Here is a 21,886-nt window from a genome sequence, read left to right on the forward strand (position 1 = left end):
ACCTGTGCTGTTTATCATACATACATACATGTATACCTGTGCTGTTTATCATACATACATGTATACATGTGCTGTTTATCATACATACATGTATACCTGTACTGTCTATTGGATATACATGTATTATGTTGAAGTAGTTAGTTGAACCTCATAGTTAATGCTTATTATAGCCCAATGCATTGAATCAACATGATTCACAAAAGAGGACAATACAAAAAGAATTGCGAAGTCTATTCACTTCAGTGAAAAGTTCATTGCCTTTGAAATAGCCATATCCTCAAAATATGCTTTTCAAGTAAACAGACAATTGATTCTTTTTAGTCAGCAAATCAAACCCAAATTCAAATCACATTCAATATTTCAATATATAACAGAGCACAAATTGTTCATAACATCAGCTTAAAGGATTAACAATGCCACCAATCCAAACAGAACAATCTTTAAATGGTATTTACTTGCTTCAATAAATATCACACTCCTGTACTTAAATAGAAATACTAATGAGTGAAAAAAAACTTATCCAAACAATTGTATTAATAGTTGAACAACAACAAAAAGCAAGTCACACGAACATTAAGTAGTTACACAAAGGTAAGCATAAAGAAATGACATCGACCAAATGATATTAACAAATCATTAATAAACATTAAAGTAAATACAATTGTTAAACAGCTTTTGAATATTGAAGAACAACAAAATAATTAACATAAAAGGGAATTTGATGATATTTATGATCAATTTTTGGTAACATTAATGGAAAAAAATGACAATGACAATATACTCCTTATGCATGTTCTGTAGATATATCCAAACATGTTTTGGTATTAGGTATGTAAATTGGAAAATAATTTTTTTTTCACACATATATATAAGCGTCTATTCAAAGTTGAACTTACCAGTTTCAAAACAATAAAGTGTTAAAGGTGTGCATTTTTTGACGATTCATACACATTTCGGATCTAGTCTGTTTACTTGGCATAAAAAAAAATAGAAAATAGAAAAAAAAGTAGGTTCTCAATTTAAAATCTAAGACTTTACTGATCAACAGGTTTAATATTTAGAAAATACTGATAATTGTTGTATATTATATAGATGTTACATCTCTATCTTTCAATGATGTCTGTAATTAACACTAAATCTTGTAATTTTTATCCGTCCTTACCGTTTATTATGGACCTACGAACTTATTGTTAAAATAGTTATTAATTGTGGTAAAAGAGAGCCATCCTGGTGTATTTCATGGAACATTGTAATAGTATAAGATACGTACATGTACGTCAAGTCAATTAACAGTAATTCTCTACTTGTATCATATCAAAGTCCTTTTTTGTAACTATCATTATCTTATAATGTTGTAAGTGTTACTCACGTCACCATCAACCCTGTGGAAGACGGAAGGATATAATGTGTAAGTGTTACCCACATCACCATCAACCCTGTGGAAGACGTAAGGATATAATGTGAAAGTGGTACCCACATTACCATCAACCATGTGGAAGACGGAAGGACATAATGTTGTGTTACCCACATATTTGTCATTATCAACCCCGTGGAAGATGGAAGGATATGATGTGTAAGTGTTATCTACATATTTGTCACCATCAACCATGTGGAAGACGGAAAGACATTACGTATGTACGTTGAACCTTTCAAGGTCTAGTGTATAGTTAAATTTATGATTGTATCCGAATCTCATCGTTCAACATGTATTGACATTATACATAAGTTATCTACAATTAATATTTGAAAAAGTAAAGTATATAAGTGTCAGAGAGTTTGGTCAGATTTACTCCATGTCATATATTTGTTTAAATGTCAAAAGTTTGGTCAGGTTTACTCCGTGGCATATATTTGTTAAAATGTCAAAAGTTGGGTCAGGTTTACTCCATGGCATATATTCGAACCATACCCATATCATCTGTTATTACAACAAGTTCTTTTGTATGGTGATTGTAATTAACAGCAGTGGGATAATTCAAATCATTTTCCACACTCAGCAGTTGATTTGCTGATTTATCTTCAGGAAATATAGCTATTAAGTTGTGAGAACTTCGGCCAACCACTAATATGTTATTGTTGTTGTCGATGGTCAAACCTACGGGTTTCTCTAAAGTAGCTTGATCTTGATATTTAAACATGACTTTGTATTTAGAGTCAAGTACAATGACTTCGTTTGTAGTCTCTGGACACGTGTAACAAATCCTATCACGCGCAACAACCACGTGGGAATCATAAGAAACATTCCTGTCCGTTATTATATCGTTTATCGTAACCGTGTTGATGTTCAGTCGTTTTATTCCAAAGCCTGGTACGCAGAACAATATATGGTGGTCATCCTTGTAGGCGATGCCTGTAACCTTATCCCACGTGGACAATGTTTTGATCACTTTTTCCCTTGGCACATCAACAATTGATATGATTTCAGCACTGGGATGAGATATAGCTACCTGATCCTCGTTTACAGGTGTAACATCATAAGGTTCATCTCGGAATCGGATAGAAAATTTCATGGTCCTGTCTGGATTAAATAGTTTTAATTGTTTATCACTGTAACTAGTCAATGCAACCATTCCATTCGGTAAAGTACAAACACCATCTAGTACTTCTTCTACTTCTATATCATGTTCATGTCGAAGACTTATTTGATTTTTCCTTGATGCCGGATTTTGGGCTTGGTTCGGTTCACTGGGTTCGATTGTCAACGTCGTTGGTTTGATGAAAACTTTGACATCTCCTAGTAAGTTGGTACTTGGGAATAAAGTCTCTATTTCCGGTTTGTTATTCAGAAATAAGTTTATATGGTCCAGGGCTTTACTTTCAAACATTTTTTCGAGACTGTTCTTTGATTCAAAAACAAAGTTTTCCAGTTCTTTGATACATAGAAATGTTTGAGTGTTCGATGCATATTGTTTTATAGATTCAATTTGATCCAGAACTCCACTTGTCTTTGCTTCCATGGTTTGAAGTTGTTCCAGAGATTTTAAAACTTCGTTTTCATATCTTTCGACCTTAGTTTCAATATTAGTTATTGTATTCTTCTTCAACTGTTCGAGGTGGTTAATTATCTCATCTACTGTTTTCTGCAAAGCGGTTATCATTTCACCTTTCTGATTGTCGATTTCAGTTAATTTGATTTGGCATTCTTTTACGCAGTTTTGCAAGACCTGGCAAGTTCTTGTTATCTCAAGTATGACTCCATCAAAGGCGTATGAAGTTTTTACATTTGTTACGATGTCACCGAGGAAAGACACCTCTTTGCAATTCTTGTGGTTTCTTTTACGACACCCATTACATATAAGTTGATCGTGGTCTCTGCAGAAATGATCAAATCTCTCCTTGTGCTCTGGACACTTCATACTAATATTCTTGATTAAAGGAGGTAATTTGAGGTAGTTTTCATGGGATATAGTTTCATGCTCTCTAGATAATCGGCTTTGCATATGCCTTTGAAGGCAGACGTAGCAAAATGACTTTTCACAGTCTGGACACCAATCAACTGGAACATATTTTTTGTTTGTTTTCTTACATTCACCACAGACAGTCATTGCAACCTAAAATTAAATAAATATTAATCCGCCGTTAACTCTGTACGACCTCTGACGAACAACGATATAGTTTTCACGGGTATTGCAAAAATAGTAGATGTTCACCTTCTCAGCGCTTCCCGATATTTTGTCGGGATTGCTTTCTTTCTTGCTGTTGTATAGTCTATGTATTGTGCAAATTGTTCTTTGTCCTTTATCTTTGTTTGTGTGTTTTGTAGAGCGTACTGAAACCAAACTGAAAATTGCGCGTGGTTAGTCGTTATCCACTCGATCAGTCTACAAACACGACTATAAACGAATAATGATTAATATAGGGAAAAGACAGTACAACCTTTAATTGCGAATCAAAATCGTTGGATTTATTCTCCAGCTTAAAACTAGTTATTATAATAATATTACATTTAATTTCTGTTTACATTGTGGCACCTAATCATGCATACATGATGAAGCCGTAAAACAAACGTTTTGTAGGCGTATTGCGCGAAGCTTTATATCCTAATTCGAAGCAGTGTGAGAGAACTGGATTCTTTTTTCGTGTAAATATATCGACCACCACATAGCGCACACATTTTCATCAGAAACACAAGAAAATAAATAATGAGCATAAATGGGTGATAAAGTCACGGATGTTCCTTTTTTATTATCATATTCTTTAATTTTTTTATTCGTTTTAATTGCAAAACCTTGACTATCTTTTACATCTGATCGAGGAGGTGAATTTGCGATTCAATTTTAAGCGGGGACATACAGTAGAACTTTATATATCGACTGTATGTCGATATTCGCTAGAATTCGGGATTGCTCAAATACCTTCGATTTCTCCAACACAATTCAACATGTTCGGAATACCAAAAATTACTACTTTATAATCAATGAAAATGTAATTTGATTTCTCAAACTTTTTTTTTAAATATACCGTGGATTGCTACCATACAAACAGTGGTTTTTCGTTTTGCACGCATTTTTTCTTTTTAATTTAATACTTTAATTTGATTTTGTTGTCTGGTTACTATGTGTCGTCAAAACCTTGCTATAGGAATTCGTTTAAGATAAAGATTTATTTTTTATTTTCAATGTTTCAGTAGATTTTGAATGTTAAGAATGTTTTAAGATAAATATGTAAAAACCGTATTAATAATTTCAGTAGATTTTTAATGTTTCAGTAGATTTTGAATGTTTAGAATGTTTCAAGATAAATATGTAAAAACCGTATTGATAATTTCAGTTGATGTTGAATGTTTGTGTAGATTTTAAATGTATCAGTAGATTTTGGTTGATTTTTTATGTTTCAGTAGATTTTGGGAGATTTTGCATGTTTCAGTAGATTTTTAATGTTTCAGTAGATTTTTGATGTTTCAGTAGATTTGTGTTGGTTTAACATGTTTCAGTAGATTTTTGGTGTTTCAATAAATTTTGGATGTTCCAGTAAATTTTGGATGTATCAGTACATTTTGATGTATCAGTACATTTTGATGTTTCAGTAGATTTTGGATGTTTTAGTAGATTTTGGATGTACCATTGCTCGGGCGTTAAACCCCAACAATCAGTCATTCATGGATGTATCAGTACATTTGGATGTTTCAGTAGATTTTTGATGTTTCAGTAGATTTTGAATGTTTCAGTAGATCTTGAATGTTTTAGTAGATTTTGGATGTTTCAGTAGATTTTGAATGTTTTAGTAGATTTTGGATGTTTTAGTAGATTTTGAATGTTTTAGTAGATTTTGAATGTTTCAAAAGATTTTGAATGTTTTAGTAGATTTTGAATGTTTCAGTAGATTTTGAATGTTTCAAAAGATTTTGAATGTTTCAAAAGATTTTGAATGTTTTAGTAGATTTTGAATGTTTAAGTAGCTTTTGAATGTTTCAGTAGATTTTGAATGTTTTAGTAGATTTTGAATGTTTCAGAAGATTTTGAATGTTTCAGAAGATTTTGAATGTTTCAAAAGATTTTGAATGTTATAGTAGATTTTGAATGTTTCAGAAGATTTTGAATGTTTCAGAAGATTTTGAATGTTTCAAAAGATTTTGAATGTTTCAGAAGATTTTGAATGTTTCAGAAGATTTTGAATGTTTCAAAAGATTTTGAATGTTATAGTAGATTTTGAATGTTTCAGAAGATTTTGAATGTTTCAGTAGATTTTGAATGTTTCAGAAGATTTTGAATGTTTCAAAAGATTTTGAATGTTTCAGTAGATTTTGAATGTTTCAGAAGATTTTGAATGTTTCAAAAGATTTTGAATGTTTCAGAAGATTTTGAATGTTATAGTAGATTTTGAATGTTTCAGAAGATTTTGAATGTTATAGTAGATTTTGAATGTTTTTGTAGAATTTTGATGTTTCAATAGATTTTGGATGTTTCAGTAGATTTGTGTTGCTACAAGATTAAAGTCATTACTAACAAATAGGCTTCTGGAACAGGGTCATCACTACAAAAGTTTGATGGTCGTCATCATGAACTTGTGGATCGTTATGGTGTATCCATCTGCAACATGAACATTGATTCGTTCATCGGGTCATAGTTTCCCTTTCATCGTTTGTCTACCCCGGACTTGACTTTTTATGAGCAACTCGGCGGGTGTTTATAGAAAAACAGAGGACGCTTTTTAATGGAGTCCGAGTTGCTCATTTGCTATTGTTACTTTGTATGTATGGTTTTAGTTATTTTATATTCTTTGTTGTGTATGTCTGTTTTCCATGTCGGGTCTTTGCCCCTGGATTACATCCTTTTGATTACCGCTATAACCTTGGTTCCCTTGATTACTCTTTAACATGTTTCAATAGATTTTGGATGTTTCAATAGATTTTGGATGTTTCAGTAGATTTCGAATGTTTCAGAAGATTTTGAATGTTTTAGTAGATTTTGGATGGAGAATTATATTTACTAATGTCTCACCTGACTACTCATTGTGAACCACTGCCAAACCACGTTCGTCTCTACCTGGTAAACAAAGTACTTTTATCATAGAAATTTCTCAATACAAGTGTTTTAAGGCTAGAATCTTGGTTCCCTTGATTACTTTTTTTTTTAAAGAATTTACCATTCTTCAGCATGTAGTAGAATCAAGTACATAGGAAGATTAATTGTATACATGTCAAAAAGTACTAAAAACGAAAACTATCGAAATAGGAAGCCAAATCCATAATTGATTTCAAAAATTTTAGACAAATTCTATAGTTTTTACAACTTTCGTCTATTTGTATTTAAGTTTGATTACTGCATGTCAATGTTAAAGTCTGTCTTGCCTACTTCACTTCGCCTTTCCCCTTGGTTTTTTTAATTTTTTTTTGTTGTTCTTTAAATTGTTTAAATGAAATTTTTTTTCTTTTACCTATTTATAATTAACTTACAATTCACTGATGCAATACAAAACAAGTAAATCAAATGATTAGTGAATCACTCTATGAAAGTGATCATAACTTTTTATATGCATTGAAATTTCTCTTTTCTTGGCTTTTTGGAGGATTTAATTCAATGTCATTTCTTGGACATGCAAGGTTGTTTTCCCATGTAGAGCATTTAAATCTCATAAAATTTCCAAAATAAATGAATTGATTTGACAGTAAGAAGTTTCAGACGATAGCTGTACTTGATTTTACTCCCTCTATTTTTCATTGTATGATGCTATAAAAACAGAAGTTAAGTATGGCAAGATATTTTTTTATCAAATGAAAAGTGATCAAACTTCATATTATATTGTAAAGACATGCCATGTCCTTGAAGCAAGCTCCAATTCTTTATCAAGGAATTCTAATTTCAAGTCTATTACTATACTATTTCAAAATCTACTCACACGTGTAAATTCTTTAGTAATATATTAAACCATTTTATTTCTCATATCCCGATTCCATATACACAACCTATATTTTAATTCCAATTTTCTTATACACAAAAACCTATTCACAATTCCCTATTGCCCATGAAATGGGAGGAAATTAAGACTTCTTAACTTCTTTCCACATTACTCATTCATATCTGACACATTTGAATAGTTTAGTTTCATATTGTGCTTTACTCTAACCGATAAACATTTTGTAGGGTTACATATCTTCACGACATCATTTACCATTTATATATAATGGCCTGTGATGGCAATCGTAAACCTATAAATTTGTCTGCCTAGTCCAACTTTCACGTATGCCGATTTCTATTTTTATAATGCTCGTTTAGATAAGTATGACATTGGTGTCATGTTCAATTCGAAGAGTGATTCTAGACGAAAAGATAAAAGCTCCTTGCTAACCATTGCACCGTGTCAAAGCTTCAATTCAATAAGACGAGTATACTGCTAAGCCATACTTAGCAAATATATTGAATAAAAAAATAATGAAGTTCTTTGTTGTGCGTGTATTTTTTCTTCGTATAGTCTTTGTTCCACGATTATCTTCTGTTTAAAGGCGCTAATATTGTTAGCGACCTCTTGCACGCGTAATTTTGTATATGAGTTGCGTAATTACATATATTACTACATCAACTAGGTGCCATGGAACCGTCATTTCCAGCTTCATCCGAGATCAATATGTAGCTCCTAAATACCATACACATGTGTTCTACGTGTATTTTTACTTGCACGACAGTGGGAAGGAAGTTAACATTAAAAAATGAAATGATCAATTTGCATTGACTTTTTTTGTAATATAGCTGAGAAACGCCTACTCTTCGAGCTTTTTTGTTTGAAAAACATTCGGGTCATCACGGTTACGAAGTCCCCCCGTGCAGGTCAGGGTGTCAAAAGAATAGGCCTGCAGCAGCGCTAAGCTTGTCGTAAAAGGCGACTAAGTAGTGCTCAGAAGCCTAGGCAGAGGCTAGGAAGCTCTGCCCACAGAGCAACTGGGTTGTGTGCCCTAGGTGGTGGAATGGGGTACCCCTGGCGTGTTAAATGCTGGTGTTGTCAGGCTATAATACCGAAAAACTGACCGCAAACCATAGTGGTGCACCGTGTTGGTAACGAGGCCACGTTCCTCGCACGTTAAAGAACCCTACTGTGGTATTCTCCCGGAGTAGGAACCATAGGGCTCCGCCACAGGAGGCTAAATTGGCCGACCCTATCCACCTCTTCCTATTTCCTGTGGCAATCAAAATTTGTCGACCCCATTATCCTGGTGTCCCATCCCATTTTCCATTTCATCATCATTTCATGTTCATTTTATCATCCACTCCATGTTCATCGCCTGAATATAGCTGAAATATTGCTGCTCTGGCGTTAAACCCCAACAATCAATCAATCAATCAATCGGTTACGAAGTCACCCGATGTTAGAGAACATCGCAACCATTTCGAACTTACTCGAAATTTACAATCTTAGCCGATTGACGAACTGTTGCGTTACACTTCAATGTTCAAAGTCGTATCATATAAAATTCTAATGAGCTTTTAAAACCGTCACAATATAGTTCCAAAATGTCAAGTATATTTTCGAAAAATGAATACACTTGTTTTGCTAGTAATGTACAGATGTATGATGTCAAAAGATGTGAAATGGAAAAGAACATGAATCTATATTATCAATCATAATCCTTGTATAGTCTTTCTAACATCGACCTTAAATGTTCAAGTTTCAGCTCACTAATTTTTTTAATTTTTTGAACTCTGAACAAAGCCTATACATTTATCTATGCCAGGGTTTATGTTGAATAAAAAAGAAAGTCACTGATTAATGTTGCAAGCAAACCAAAATCAGTAGCAAAGAATATTTGACGATTAGCGACTTTGAAGACTTCAGTCTCTGACTTTATTACCGTTCGAATCCTGGTTCCCTTGATTTTCCTTTCACACTAGATAAAGCCAATTTGCAAAATATACACTAGGTAGAAACAATATGTAATGAGTGTAGTTGATAAAATTCATATAGAACTTACTCTTCTAGTAATACTTACAATTTCATTGATTCCTGAAAGGTATTAATACCACGAGACAATATCATCTGTTAGTATTGAAATATACTGATCTGTCATAAGTATCTACACCTGTATCATGACATTTCAAACACTAGACAGTCCAGTCTGTAAATATTGAATTAAAATAGTCTTTGTCAACTTATCTAAGAGATACGTAATATAATATTGCCATGATATTATCTAGTTGATATTTTAAAGTGTTGTTTCTAATAAGTGTCATGCATATATTATAGTATCTTTTTATGTACTTGTTATTTTGTAGTCATTTAAGATTGTTGTGTATGTCTGTTTTCCATATCTGGTCTTTGTCCCTGGTTTACATTCTTTTGATAACCGCTATAACCTTGGTACCCTTGATTACTCTTTATTACCGTACGAACCTTTGGAACTAGATAAAGTCAGTTTGCAAAATATACTATTCTGAATTAACACCAGTTAAGAACAATGTGTAGTGATTATAGTCGCTAAAAATTCACACAGAATCTACCCAACTAGTAAAACTTACATTTTCATTAATTCCTGAAGGGTACTAAAACCACGACATTACCATCTGCTAGTATTGAAATAAACTTATCTGTTTCAGAAGTATCTACTGAATTTTAACACTTCCAACACGAGACAGTCCAGCCTATAAATATTGAATTATTGAATTATTAAACTATTGACCAAACTTTACGAAAAATGTGATGACTTTTCATTCAGAATTGTCAACTTTCCTTTCATCTGTGACAACATCCCTTCGGCACCTGCGTATGTTCATATCACAACTCATACGTTATGCCAGAGCTTGCCGAAACTATGAAGACTTTTTGTATCGCGCTAGAACTCTAACAAATAGGCTTCTGGAACAGGGTTATAATGCTACAAAATTGAAGTGATCACTACAGAAGTTTTATGGTCGTCAACTCGTGGATCGTTATGATGTATGAAAACACCATGAAAACTGATTTATTCAACGGGTCATAGTTTACCTTTCCTCGTTTATCTACCCCGGACTTTTTATGAGAAACTCGGCGGGTGTTTCTAGAAAAGCAGAGGACGCTTACCCTACCGGTGCACCTGGTCCATGCTCCCAGTTTTTAGTGGAGTCCGAGTTGCTCATTTACTTTTGTTACTTTGTATGTATGATTTTAGTTACTTTATGTTCTTTGTTGTGTATGTCTGTTTTCCATGTCTGGTCTTTGTCCCTGGATTACATTCTTTTGATTACCGCTATAACCTTAGTTCCCTTGATTACTCTTTAATAAGTAATCGACTCCTTTACCTTTTTGCAAACGTAATCGCCCCGCCCTGCCGGTGCACCTAATTCATTATTTCAGTTATTTCACTTTCTTTGTTTTGTGTGTATTTGCTTTGTCTAATCGTTATCCATGGATTTAATTTTTTTAAATTACCATTCGAATCATGGTCCCCTTAATTTCCCTCTCAAGAAACGTGCTTTTGTAAAATTCGCATGAAATATTTACATGGCTTTTTAAATTATTACATACAGGTTGTCTGACGAAATAGTTCGACATTTACCAATTCATTTTTGGTCTCTGTTCCTTACCTGGTAATTAAACAGTGTTGTTTTTCGTATATCATATATGATGTAAAACGGTCGAACAATTTTAAAATCTTATGGTTAAGTACAGTTAAGGTACAATATTGTTAATCAAATTGTAAGAATTTTTAATTACTAGTATACAATAGTAGAAGCTATTCTCTAGTCCGTTTAAAATTCATATCTACACTTTAATTGTTAAACTGGTAGATTATTCACGTCTTGTTATTTGATACATTTAAATTCTCACATCGCAATTCCATATAAACAACCTGCATTCTATATCCGTTTGACATAACTAATCTGATCCGAAAGAAGGAACATCGTTTAGCTAGATCCTTTAATCTCAGTTTCTGCTATATAGATGACGTATTATCGTTAAACAATCCTAGTTTCGGGGATTTGATACATCGCATCTAAGTCCACAGAACTTGAAATAAAGGATACTACAGACGCTGTGAGGACAGCCTCATATCTTGACCTACACTTTGAGATTGATGGTGAAGTTAAACTATCGACCAAACTTGACGACAAACGTGATGACTTTTCATTCAGAATTGTCAACTTTCCTTTCATCTGTGGCAACATCCCTTCGGCACCTGCGTATGGAGTGTTCATATCACAACTCATACGTTATGCCAGAGCTTGCCGAAACTATGAAGACTTTTTGTATCGCGCTAGAAATCTTAACAAATAGGCTTCTGGAACAGGGTCATCACTACAAAAGTTTTATGGTCGTCATCATGAACCTGTGGATCGTTACAGTGTATCCATCTGCAACATGAAAATCGATTCGTTCAACGGGTCATAGTTTTCCTTTCCTCGTTTGTCTACCCCGGACTTGACTTTTTATGAGAAACTCGGCGGGTGTTTCTAGAAAAGCAGAGGGCGCTTACACTACCGGTGCACCTGGTCCATGCTCCCAGTTTTTAGTGGAGTCCGAGTTGCTCATTTGCTTTTGTTACTTTGTATGTATGGTTTTAGTTATTTTATATTCTTTGTTGTGTATGTCTGTTTTCCATGTCTGGTCTTTGTCCCTGGATTACATCCTTTTGATTACCGCTATAACCTTGGTTCCCTTGATTACTCTTTAACATGTTTCAATGGATTTTGGATTTATCAGTTCGCCTGAATATATCAGAAATATTGCTGTTCGGGCGTTAAACCCCAACCATCAATCAATCATAGACGTATCAGTACATTTGGATGTTTCAGTAGATTTTTAACGTTTATGTATATTTTTTGATGTTTCAGTAGATTTTGGATGTATCAGTACATTTGGATGTTTCAGTAGCTTTTGAATGTTTTAGTAAATTTTGGATGGAGAATTATATTTACTAATGTCTCACCTGGCTACTCATTGTGAACCACTGCCAAACCACGTTCGTCTCTACCTGGTAAACAAAGTACTTTTATCATAGAAATTTCTCAATACAAGTGTTTAAGGCTAGAATCTTGGTTCCCTTGATTACTTTTTTTAAAGAATTTACCATTCTTCAGCATGTAGTAGAATCAAGTATATAGGAAGATTAATTGTATACATGTCAAAAAGTACTAAAAACGAAAACTATCGAAATAGGAAGCCAAATCCATAATTGATTTTAAAAATTTTAGACAAATTCTATAGTTCGAGTTGCTCATTTACTTTTGTTACTTTGTATGTATGATTTTAGTTACTTTATGTTCTTCGTTGTGTATGTCTGTTTTCCATGTCTGGTCTTTGTCCCTGGATTACATTCTTTCGATTACCGCTATAACCTTGGTTCCCTTGAGGCTTGATTACTCTTTCACCGCACTCGCTTACAATGCGGAGAACGGTGGTGTACTACAAGAAGTGTGAACTGATCACCATTCTAGAACAGCTGCTCACTCCCAGTTTACAGTGGATTCGTGCTGTTTTTATGTTATGTAAGTTGTTTTTTTTTCGCCTGCTCTTCCTCTCAGGTTCTGTTTCGTTCATGGAAATACTTTGGTATTCTACATTTTTCTATCAATAAATAAGTGTAAGAACTGAATTTGTGAAAGTTTTATCCGAATTCATACAGTGGTTTCTGGGTAGTTGCAGATTAGACCTGGGGACAGACAGACAGCATGATCAATATAACCTTCCCCCTTTGAGGAAGGTAAAGGCAAAAAGAATAACGAACAGTTAAACATCTTATTACTTTAAAGTGGTATCACAGCTTTCACATAGCTTCATAAAAAAATAGTGCGATAATAATCTAAAAGCAGTTGGGGTACACATATACAAAATATATCATCAGTGATTTAATGTAAAATATTTGAAATACAATTTCTTTTTATTAAAGTTGTAAGCAATCAAACATGAATTATAGAAGTTGGGAGAGAAACAAACAATATATTTAGGCCTTATCACATTTCAATTCACAGCAAAATGCTAAATAGCATTTAGGAAATAAAAAAAAAAGTAGACTTACATTATAACTTAAAATTTAACAAATATAAATTCATTTGTATAACAACAGCTCATCACAGTAAATTGACAATATCATAACCTTAGATGTAAAACGGCTTCAATCATCTTCCAGTATCTACCAAGACAAATAGTCTGCTAAGTAAACTTTTTAAATATCAATAACAAGTTATTCAACATTAACATGATTGATTTTCTAGTTATCTTAGTGTTTAGACATATACAACAAATTTCGTATAGGAAGTGTGGACATACAGTTTGTTTCTCTAACTTCTATACTTTTCAATCATACAAGCAAAATAAAGTTTTCTGATGAAATCTTGCACATTCATTGCTATCTCAAGATCTCTAATTAAATGTGATTGTTCTTTCCATATCTGTACTAACCAATTATAAACAGGAACCAACTCTTTCCTAATTAACTTTATATTTTGCGTTTTTTTTGTCTTGTGTAAATTTAATAAGAACACCACCTTCTGTTACTGAATGGGTAAGTGTAATATCATTGAACTGATTAATATCTATATCTATGTATTCTTCTACCAGAAATATAAACACAAACACAGCTGCTAAGACTTGATGCACAGTCATCTGTGTCCTAGGTGCTAAAAAAACAACATATACTTATAGATAATAGGTGATCACAAAAAGTTTTATATCAATTATAAAAGTGGGCATAAGTATATGGGAAAAGTTAGAAATACCAAAACTTTTACACTACGGAGTTGTGTGTAGATGGGTACTGGTATGCTAAGAGATTTGTTTGGAATTCATTTGGGGAATTTTTAAAATTGTTTACACAACAACAATGACCTATTATATATGGAGTCTCCTTTTTAACAAAGAGAACAGATTGACACTATTTTTATGATCTTCCAGTGTTCTACACTGTTTTTATTGGTTGTAAGTGTACTTTCATTTTCGAGTTTCACATGTTCTGTCCTGTTTTATAGGTTGTTAGTGAAGTTTGTGTTTTTAGTTTCACATGTTCTGTCCTGTTTTTATAGGTTGTTTGTGAAGTTTGTGTTTTGAGTCTCACATGGTGTATACTGTTTTTATTGCTTCTTAGTGAAGTTTGTGTTTTGAGTCTCACATGTTCTGTCCTGTTTTTATAGGTTGTTAGTGAAGTTTGTGTTTTTAGTTTCACATGTTCTGTCCTGTTTTTATAGGTTGTTTGTGAAGTTTGTGTTTTGAGTCTCACATGTTCTGTCCTGTTTTTATAGGTTGTTAGTGAAGTTTGTGTTTTTTTAAGTTTCATATGTTCTATACTGTTTTTATTGCTTCTGAGTGAAGTTTGTGTTTGAATTTCACATGTTCTATACTGTTTTTATTGCTTCTTAGTGTAGTTCGTGTTTTGAGTTTCACATGTTATATACAGTTTTTATTGATTATTAGTGTACTTTGAGTTTTGAGTTTCACATGTGCTATACTGTTTTTATTGCTTCTTAGTGAAGTTTGTGTTTTGAGTTTCACATGTTCTATACTGTTTTTATTGATTATTAGTGTACTTTGAGTTTTGAGTTTCACATGTGCTATATTGTTTTTATAAGTTGTTAGTGAAGTTTGAGTTTTGAGTTTCACATGTTCTGTCCTGTTTTCATAGGTTGTTAGTGAAGTTTGTGTTTTGGGTTGCATATGTTCTATACTGTTTTTATTGCTTGTTAGTGAAGTTTGTGTTTTGAGTTTCACATGTTCTATACTATTTTTATTGCTTGTTAGTGAGTTTATTGTGTACCATTATTTTCTTTCCCAAAGTTATACAATGTATGTAAGGGCAGTTATATAAGTTCATAGGCCTATAAAACAATCATGTACCTAATGAGTTCAGTCCTTGTTGTGTTAAAATCTGAACTATCTTCTTATAAGACAAACCCAATTGTTCACACAGGTCTGGGGTCAAATTCCAGTACTTTCCCTATTTAAGTAAAAAAATGAAAATTACATGAACAGCTACATACAAAACAATTTCAATTTCATTTGTATTTATTTTTTCTGGGGTCAAATTCCGGTACTTTCCCTAGTGAAATTAACAGACAAACCAGAATGGAAATTACATAACAAGCTGTATACACATAAATTCACATTTTATATGCTTCTAATATTTTAAGTAGTTTCACTATAAATATACATCAAATTTTCCCTATAGATGTTGTTACCATTCATTTCAGCTTGATCCTTTGCTGTAAATCAATCTTTTTACATTTATTTCCTATAAATTTAGATAAATCTCTTATCATTCATTTCATTACAGTTATGAATAATTGACAACATTTCCTTAATATATAAATAGCAGTGATTTATCGGTTGTTTCCCTCTCAAGTTGTCAAAATATAGAGCTTCATGGAGAACAGCATGATACAACTGCAGTAGTCCAATCCTGAACAGTGGGGCAAGTGTGGACTAAATATTAGTTATTGTCACACTTCAGCATAGTATAGAACTTATAGTTCATTGTGGAGACAACATCTGGTTTGGACACAATATAGCACAAAATTTGAAAATTAATTAAAAATTTTCAAAAACAAACAAAAAATAAATAAGGTTGATTTTTATGGGTGTGGCACATCTGACCCCTTTTTACTTCAAAACGGTAAGCGATATCTGAAATCTGATTGAAAAATGCAGGAATGGATTTGCATAGGAATTCAATAAGAAGTTATATTTTTATAATAAAAATTAAAAAAAATTTTAAAAGTTGTACAGGGGCGAAGCCTAACATATTTTGTACCCCTTTAACTCCAAACTATTAAAAATAAGCCTACCCTGTAAACAATTTTGAAAGCAGAATTTCAAAAGAAGCAGATTGACATCGTTTCAAAATTAATGGATGCCAATGACGACAGGTTTATACGATTGTACAAGTGAAAAAATTTTGCCATCATATAAAAATCGCACATATACATGAGATAGTAGTAACATCATTATCAAACTAAAATTTCATACCTTAATTTTTATATATGCTTTACCTCTATTAAATCTGGAAGCTTGTCTCGTAAATTGAGTCTTTTTCGTCTTTTTACAATACCACACCATTTACCACAAAGCTTCTCATCTGCAAATATAGTTCTATTAGTTCTTAATTGTGAATTTTCAGTCTAAAAGCAAAAAAATGTTAAAAGATAAACAGCATATATAAATGCATATATAACACGAAGTTACAGTACTATAAATAACAAAACCAAGATCATTTGACACAGATGCACTACAATGGAAAGGGGAACAGTTACAAAATTACCAACTTCTATGAATGTGATATACTTATAGACAACTTATATGTGTACAACTAAATAATATGACTTAGCATAATAACTATGCACTATTCTCCTTTTTTTCTCTCTCTTTTTTTTTATTTTGAGGTCCAACCTTTGAAAGGCATTCTACTAAAACTGAGCCACCACCTTCACTGAATTCTACCACCAAAGATAATTGAAAAATACAGAGGAAAACAATAAACCTGTGTATAAATGAACAACAGATTTGTGTACAAACATTCTGAACTTAAACCTTTTTTTTCTGATAAAATACAGTTTTAATACAAAATGGTTATGAATTTCCATTACCTGATTCCTTGACAGTACTTGCATGTTCCGTTGTACTTCTCAGATCATCATCTGGTGATATATGTTTGAGTCTTTCAATTTTGTCAGCTGATTTTGATCTCCTAGATGACCTGTCCATAAGACTAGATGATTCTAATTTTCTTTCAGTTGACCTCCAATTTCTAACTCTAAACCTAGATCTGCTTCTTAGCCTTGATCTGGTTCTTTTCTGTCTTCTGCATCTTGACCATGACCTAGTTCTTGACCTCCAATCTCTACTTTCTGACCTAGATCTGTTTCCTGAAATCCACCTGTCTGCTGATCTTGATCTGGTTCTTTTCCATCTTCTGCATCTTGACCATGACCTAGTTCTTGACCTCCAGTCTCTAATTTTTGACCTAGATCTGCTTCTTGAAATCCACCGGTCTGCTGATCTTGATCTGGTTCTTTTCCGTCTTCTGCATCTTGACCATGACCTAGTTCTTGACCTCCAGTCTCTACTTTCTGACCTAGATCTGCTTCTTGAAATCCACCTGTCTGCTGATCTTGATCTGGTTCTTTTCGGTCTTCTGCATCTTGACCATGACCTAGTTCTTGACCTCCAATCTCTACTTTCTGACCTAGATCTGCTTCTTGACACTGATTTATCATCTGAGGATTTTGATCTGGATCTTGCATTCCATCTTTTGCCTTCCCTTGACCTTGAACTAATTTTTAACCTCAATCTTCTACTTTTAGTCCTAGATCTGCTTCTTGAAATTGATCTGTTATCTGCTGATCTTGTTCTTGTCTTCCATTTTCTATTTCTTGATTTTGACCTAGATCTACTTCTTGAAAGTAACCTATCACCTACTGACCTTGATCTGGTCCTTGACCAATATCTTCTTCCTCTTGACTTTGACCTACTTCTCAGTCTCAACCTCTTTCTTTTGCCTCCAGACTTTGACATGTTTTTAAACATCCTTTCTCTCGATCTAGATCGACTCATTGACCTTGATCTAAAGCTTTGGTCTCTTGATTTCGATCTATCTGATTCAAATCTATTATCTCTAAAATTTGACCTTTGTGTTATCTGTCTGACCCTGTCCTTTGACATTGACATTTTTCCTCTCATATCTCTTCCTAAAAAGCTTACATCTCCTTGAATCTCATCTCTCACTGTTCTATTTTTTGGATCAAAATGAGCTTCTTCAGTATCTAAAAGTTTCAGGTAATTACTGCTTGGATATTGTCCATCATAAAATGTGTCCTTGGTATCTAAACCAAACAACATTGGGTCAGGCTTAGGAGATATTTCATGAAAAAGATGAAAGTCTTTTCTGGTAGAGGTACTTTTTCCTTTTTCTTGACTTTCGGTCAAAGGCACTGCAGTATACTTTTGCATCTGATAAGAAGGACTGGTTGGACTGTAAGAAGGACTGGTTGGACTATAAGAAGGACTGGTTGGACTGTAAGAAGGATCTGTCGGCCTGTAAGAAGGGCTTGCTGGTCTGCAAGAAGGGTTTGTTGGCCTGTAACTTGGTTTAGTACACTGATAACTAATGTCTTGACTGTGAATTGTACCACATGGACCAGATAATAGGTAGCCTGGAGTTGCATGATTAAGCCTTATTTGACTTTGACCTAGTTGATGATATAGACCAGAAGGTTCGTAGCCTTGAGTTGCTGGATGAGGGCTTGATTGACTGTAACTTTGACCTAGTTGATGATATAGACCAGAAGATTCATAGCCTTGAGTTGCTGGATGAGGGCTTGATTGACTGTAACTTGGACCTAGTTGATGATACTGCTCATCACTAGAAGTTGTTGGTCTGTAACTGCCACTGGTAAAGGTGTCACCTGACTGATGGTTTACATTTGTTGCCTCGCTAATAATTCCAGTATCAACAGGAATCTGGACAGAATCGACATTTATATATGAACTATGCAATTGTGTGAAATCCGGTTTTTGGTGTCGTGATCCTGAGAAAACCATATTTTCAGGTCTAAAATCTGAAGCAAAATATTGATTTAATATCCTCATTGAGTCTACACCTTCATGCTCATTTACTTTATCACCATTGACATCTTGTTCAGATGGCTGCACTGATTTATTAGTCACAGTTCTCATAGCATGATTGATGTTACGTTGCAGTGAACACAGCTGAGACTGCTTGTCTTTTGAGGATGTACTGCCACTTTTTAGTGTATTATAGGGATTAAACGATTTCATTAAAATCTGTTGACATACTTCTGAATGTGGTTTGCTACTATGACTAATCTTCTGTGTTGGTTCTTGCCTTTGTTTAGACTCACTGTTTCCCATTAGTTTTAACTGTTGTAGTGGTTGCTGCTGCTGTTGCTGTTGCAGTAGTAGTTTCTCTCTCTGGTGTTCAGTTACTTGTGGCTGTTGCTGAAAAGTTTCACAAGAAAATGATGTCTGCTGGTCTACAATGTCTACCTCTGCAAGTCCAAGACCTGACTGTCCATGGAGAAATGGTAATGAAGAGCCAAACAGACTGTCCTCATCTTCCTCAGGAAGGGGAATATGTAAGGTCTTATCTAACTACAAAATAAATGATATACTTTTCATAACTTCAAATGTATCTGCCTAACAAATCATGAACAAAATGAATTGTTTTAGTCACAGAAATAACACACTTGTTCTCACACTAACCTAATTTGAAACTATTATAACTCTTCAATGCAATTAAGGTCTAACATCTACCTGGTAGAATCAGACTAACAACGGACTTGCAGCTCTTAATTACAAGTCAGTCTTCTTAAGTTTCAGATAACACACAAGACAAGAGCAATAAAATGTTCTGTAGAATGCAGCTTGATATGACCACAGTGGTTAAACCCTGAACAATTGCATTGGGGCAAGCTTAATTCAGTTCAGAATTTGAGTTGTTATCTATTGTTTGACACAAAATAAGATTCTGACACAGAATTAAACTGTCCAAAGAACTTTAAAATTTCCATTTAAACATTTTTAAAACTAATTTGGCATGATATTCCTGATTCAAAAATTAAGATTCATCTTTACCTTTAGACAAATAGGGCCTCAATTTCACAACTAATTTCCCCCGACTACAGACAAACCTGTGTATCTGGACTTTTTTCCAAATCTTGGCCTTGAAAGATTTTTAGTAATAAATTTGCTTTATTTAGTTTTTGCCAAAATGTTCCAAGATGTGTTTATCATACTTATCAGTCCAAATCTTCATCTTTTTCAACAATATTTTATAACTGACAAAGGAATTTTTAACCAAGTAAAATTAGCGAGAAATTCAAAATGAATAAGCCTCCATTTTTTTAAATCCCATGTTCATCTAGGAAATTATTTTCTTAAGCAGAGTATTTGAATGTAATTGTAATTCAATTTTTGTACAGGTTTTTAAAAACTGTGAAAAAGGCAAAATAAAACAAAATTTGAATATGAGTGTGAAGTCAGATACGGTTGAACTACATATATCCATACCTGTTGACTCACCCATATTAGGGGGGTGGGAGTCCCACAAAATCATGAAAAATTTAGAATCTCTCATATAAAAATGCAGATTTGTGGTTAAAATTATTATATATTGTGTGGAAAATACAAAGTTATTATTTTTTTTTATAAAAATATTGCTTTTATGTAAAAATCTCCCACATGAGACAGTGCCAGCTAGGGAGAATCTCCAACATGAGACAATGCCAGCTAGGAAGAATCTCCTACATGAGACAGTGCCAGTGAGAGAGAATCTCCCACATGAGACAGTGCCAGCTAGGGAGAATCTCCAACATGAGACAGTGCCAGCTAGGAAGAATCTCCAACATGAGACAGTGCCAGCTAGGGAGAATCTCCAACATGAGACAGTGCCAGCTAGGGAGAATCTCCAACATGAGACAGTGCCAGCTAGGGAGAATCTCCTACATGAGACAGTGCCAGTGAGAGAGAATCTCCCACATGAGACAGTGCCAGCTAGGGAGAATCTCCAACATGAGACAGTGCCAGTGAGGGAGAATCTCCTACATGAGACAGTGCCAGTGAGAGAGAATCTCCCACATGAGACAGTGCCAGCTAGGGAGAATCTCCAACACGAGACAGTGCCAGCTAGGAAGAATCTCCAACATGAGACAGTGCCAGTGAGGGAGAATCTCCCACATTAACTGCTATAAAGGTTATAGGTATGCATATCTCAGAAATCAGTATTAAAGATTAACATTCAGTTAAAACATTAAAACAAAACAGTTCTAAGTTATGTGGTAAATGAAAATTTATGATTACAGTATTATTTACATTTATTATTCACTTTTTTATTACCAGGTATATTCTTATAGGTGGATTCAGGAAATGGGGGAGTGCATATGCCTGCTTCTTATGAAATTGAAACAATTTCAGAGTGTCATATACTTTATGTCAAAATTTGAAAAGTACTCAGAAAGGAAATGTATATAGTTCAATAAATTTGTTTATTTAATTATTACATGTATCACTGTTAGGTGTTCACTGATTTGATTTTATCTCATGTGGTCACATAAATGAAACTACAAATATCCATAGGCACACTTAAGGTTCATCATTACCTTTTGAGAAATATGACCTCAATATAAAATGAATGCAACTTTCTATAGGGGATGCCATGCTTTAAAATTCTTCCTCAAACCTTCATTTGTTGTTAAGTCCAGATTTTAATTTTATTTGCAGCAATGAGAGAATATTATCAAACTGAATAATTGCCTGTAACATATTTACTGATTTTAAAGATATTTTAATTGATATAAAAGGAATTATATATATACACTGTATACTGTGTATTCCTCAGTAACAGTACAGAAGTTCCTGACATGGAGCAGTGACATACAGCATCAAAAACCCAGACATCTTTTAATTTCTTAGCACATATATAAGTATAATGATGACACATCATTCAAGCTTAATTGATACAGCTCTGAATTAGGAT

The 21,886-nt window shown here is 33.5% G+C and overlaps 2 protein-coding genes across 5 annotated transcripts in view; both read right to left on the bottom strand.

The window, feature by feature from the left end:
• Positions 1 to 24: 24 nt before the first annotated feature.
• LOC148605999 (uncharacterized) lies at positions 25 to 13,019 on the bottom strand. 2 transcript variants are annotated; one of them, XM_088544477.1, is made up of 5 exons: positions 12,335 to 13,019; positions 9,948 to 10,070; positions 9,422 to 9,547; positions 6,441 to 6,485; positions 26 to 3,551 (listed from the first exon to the last, which is right to left on the bottom strand). In XM_088544477.1, exons 4-5 carry the CDS (start codon positions 6,450 to 6,452, stop codon positions 1,881 to 1,883), a joined length of 1,683 nt encoding a protein of 560 aa, XP_088400603.1. In that variant the 5' UTR covers positions 6,453 to 6,485; positions 9,422 to 9,547; positions 9,948 to 10,070; positions 12,335 to 13,019; the 3' UTR covers positions 26 to 1,880. The 2 variants fall into 2 exon arrangements, with proteins under 2 accessions (XP_088400604.1, XP_088400603.1); XM_088544478.1 differs by lacking the exon at positions 6,441 to 6,485 and having other exon boundaries at positions 25 to 3,551.
• A 115-nt stretch (positions 13,020 to 13,134) lies between these two features.
• Positions 13,135 to 21,886, bottom strand: part of LOC148606000 (protein mono-ADP-ribosyltransferase PARP4-like) — a 63,039-nt gene continuing 54,287 nt past the window's right edge. For all 3 annotated transcript variants that reach the window (XM_088544467.1, XM_088544468.1, XM_088544469.1), the window contains 4 exons: positions 16,980 to 19,503; positions 16,386 to 16,471; positions 15,235 to 15,334; positions 13,135 to 14,024 (listed from right to left, as the gene is read on the bottom strand). In XM_088544467.1, the coding sequence (XP_088400593.1) occupies positions 13,834 to 14,024; positions 15,235 to 15,334; positions 16,386 to 16,471; positions 16,980 to 19,503 (2,901 nt within the window). In that variant the 3' untranslated portion in view covers positions 13,135 to 13,833. The remainder of the gene's footprint in view (positions 14,025 to 15,234; positions 15,335 to 16,385; positions 16,472 to 16,979; positions 19,504 to 21,886) is intronic.

Source organism: Perna viridis, chromosome 9 (genome assembly GCF_037379345.1).
Source record: "Perna viridis isolate PV_CMFRI_1.1 ecotype Kerala chromosome 9, ASM3737934v1, whole genome shotgun sequence".
In the NCBI taxonomy this organism is placed as follows: Eukaryota; Metazoa; Mollusca; class Bivalvia; order Mytilida; family Mytilidae; genus Perna; species Perna viridis.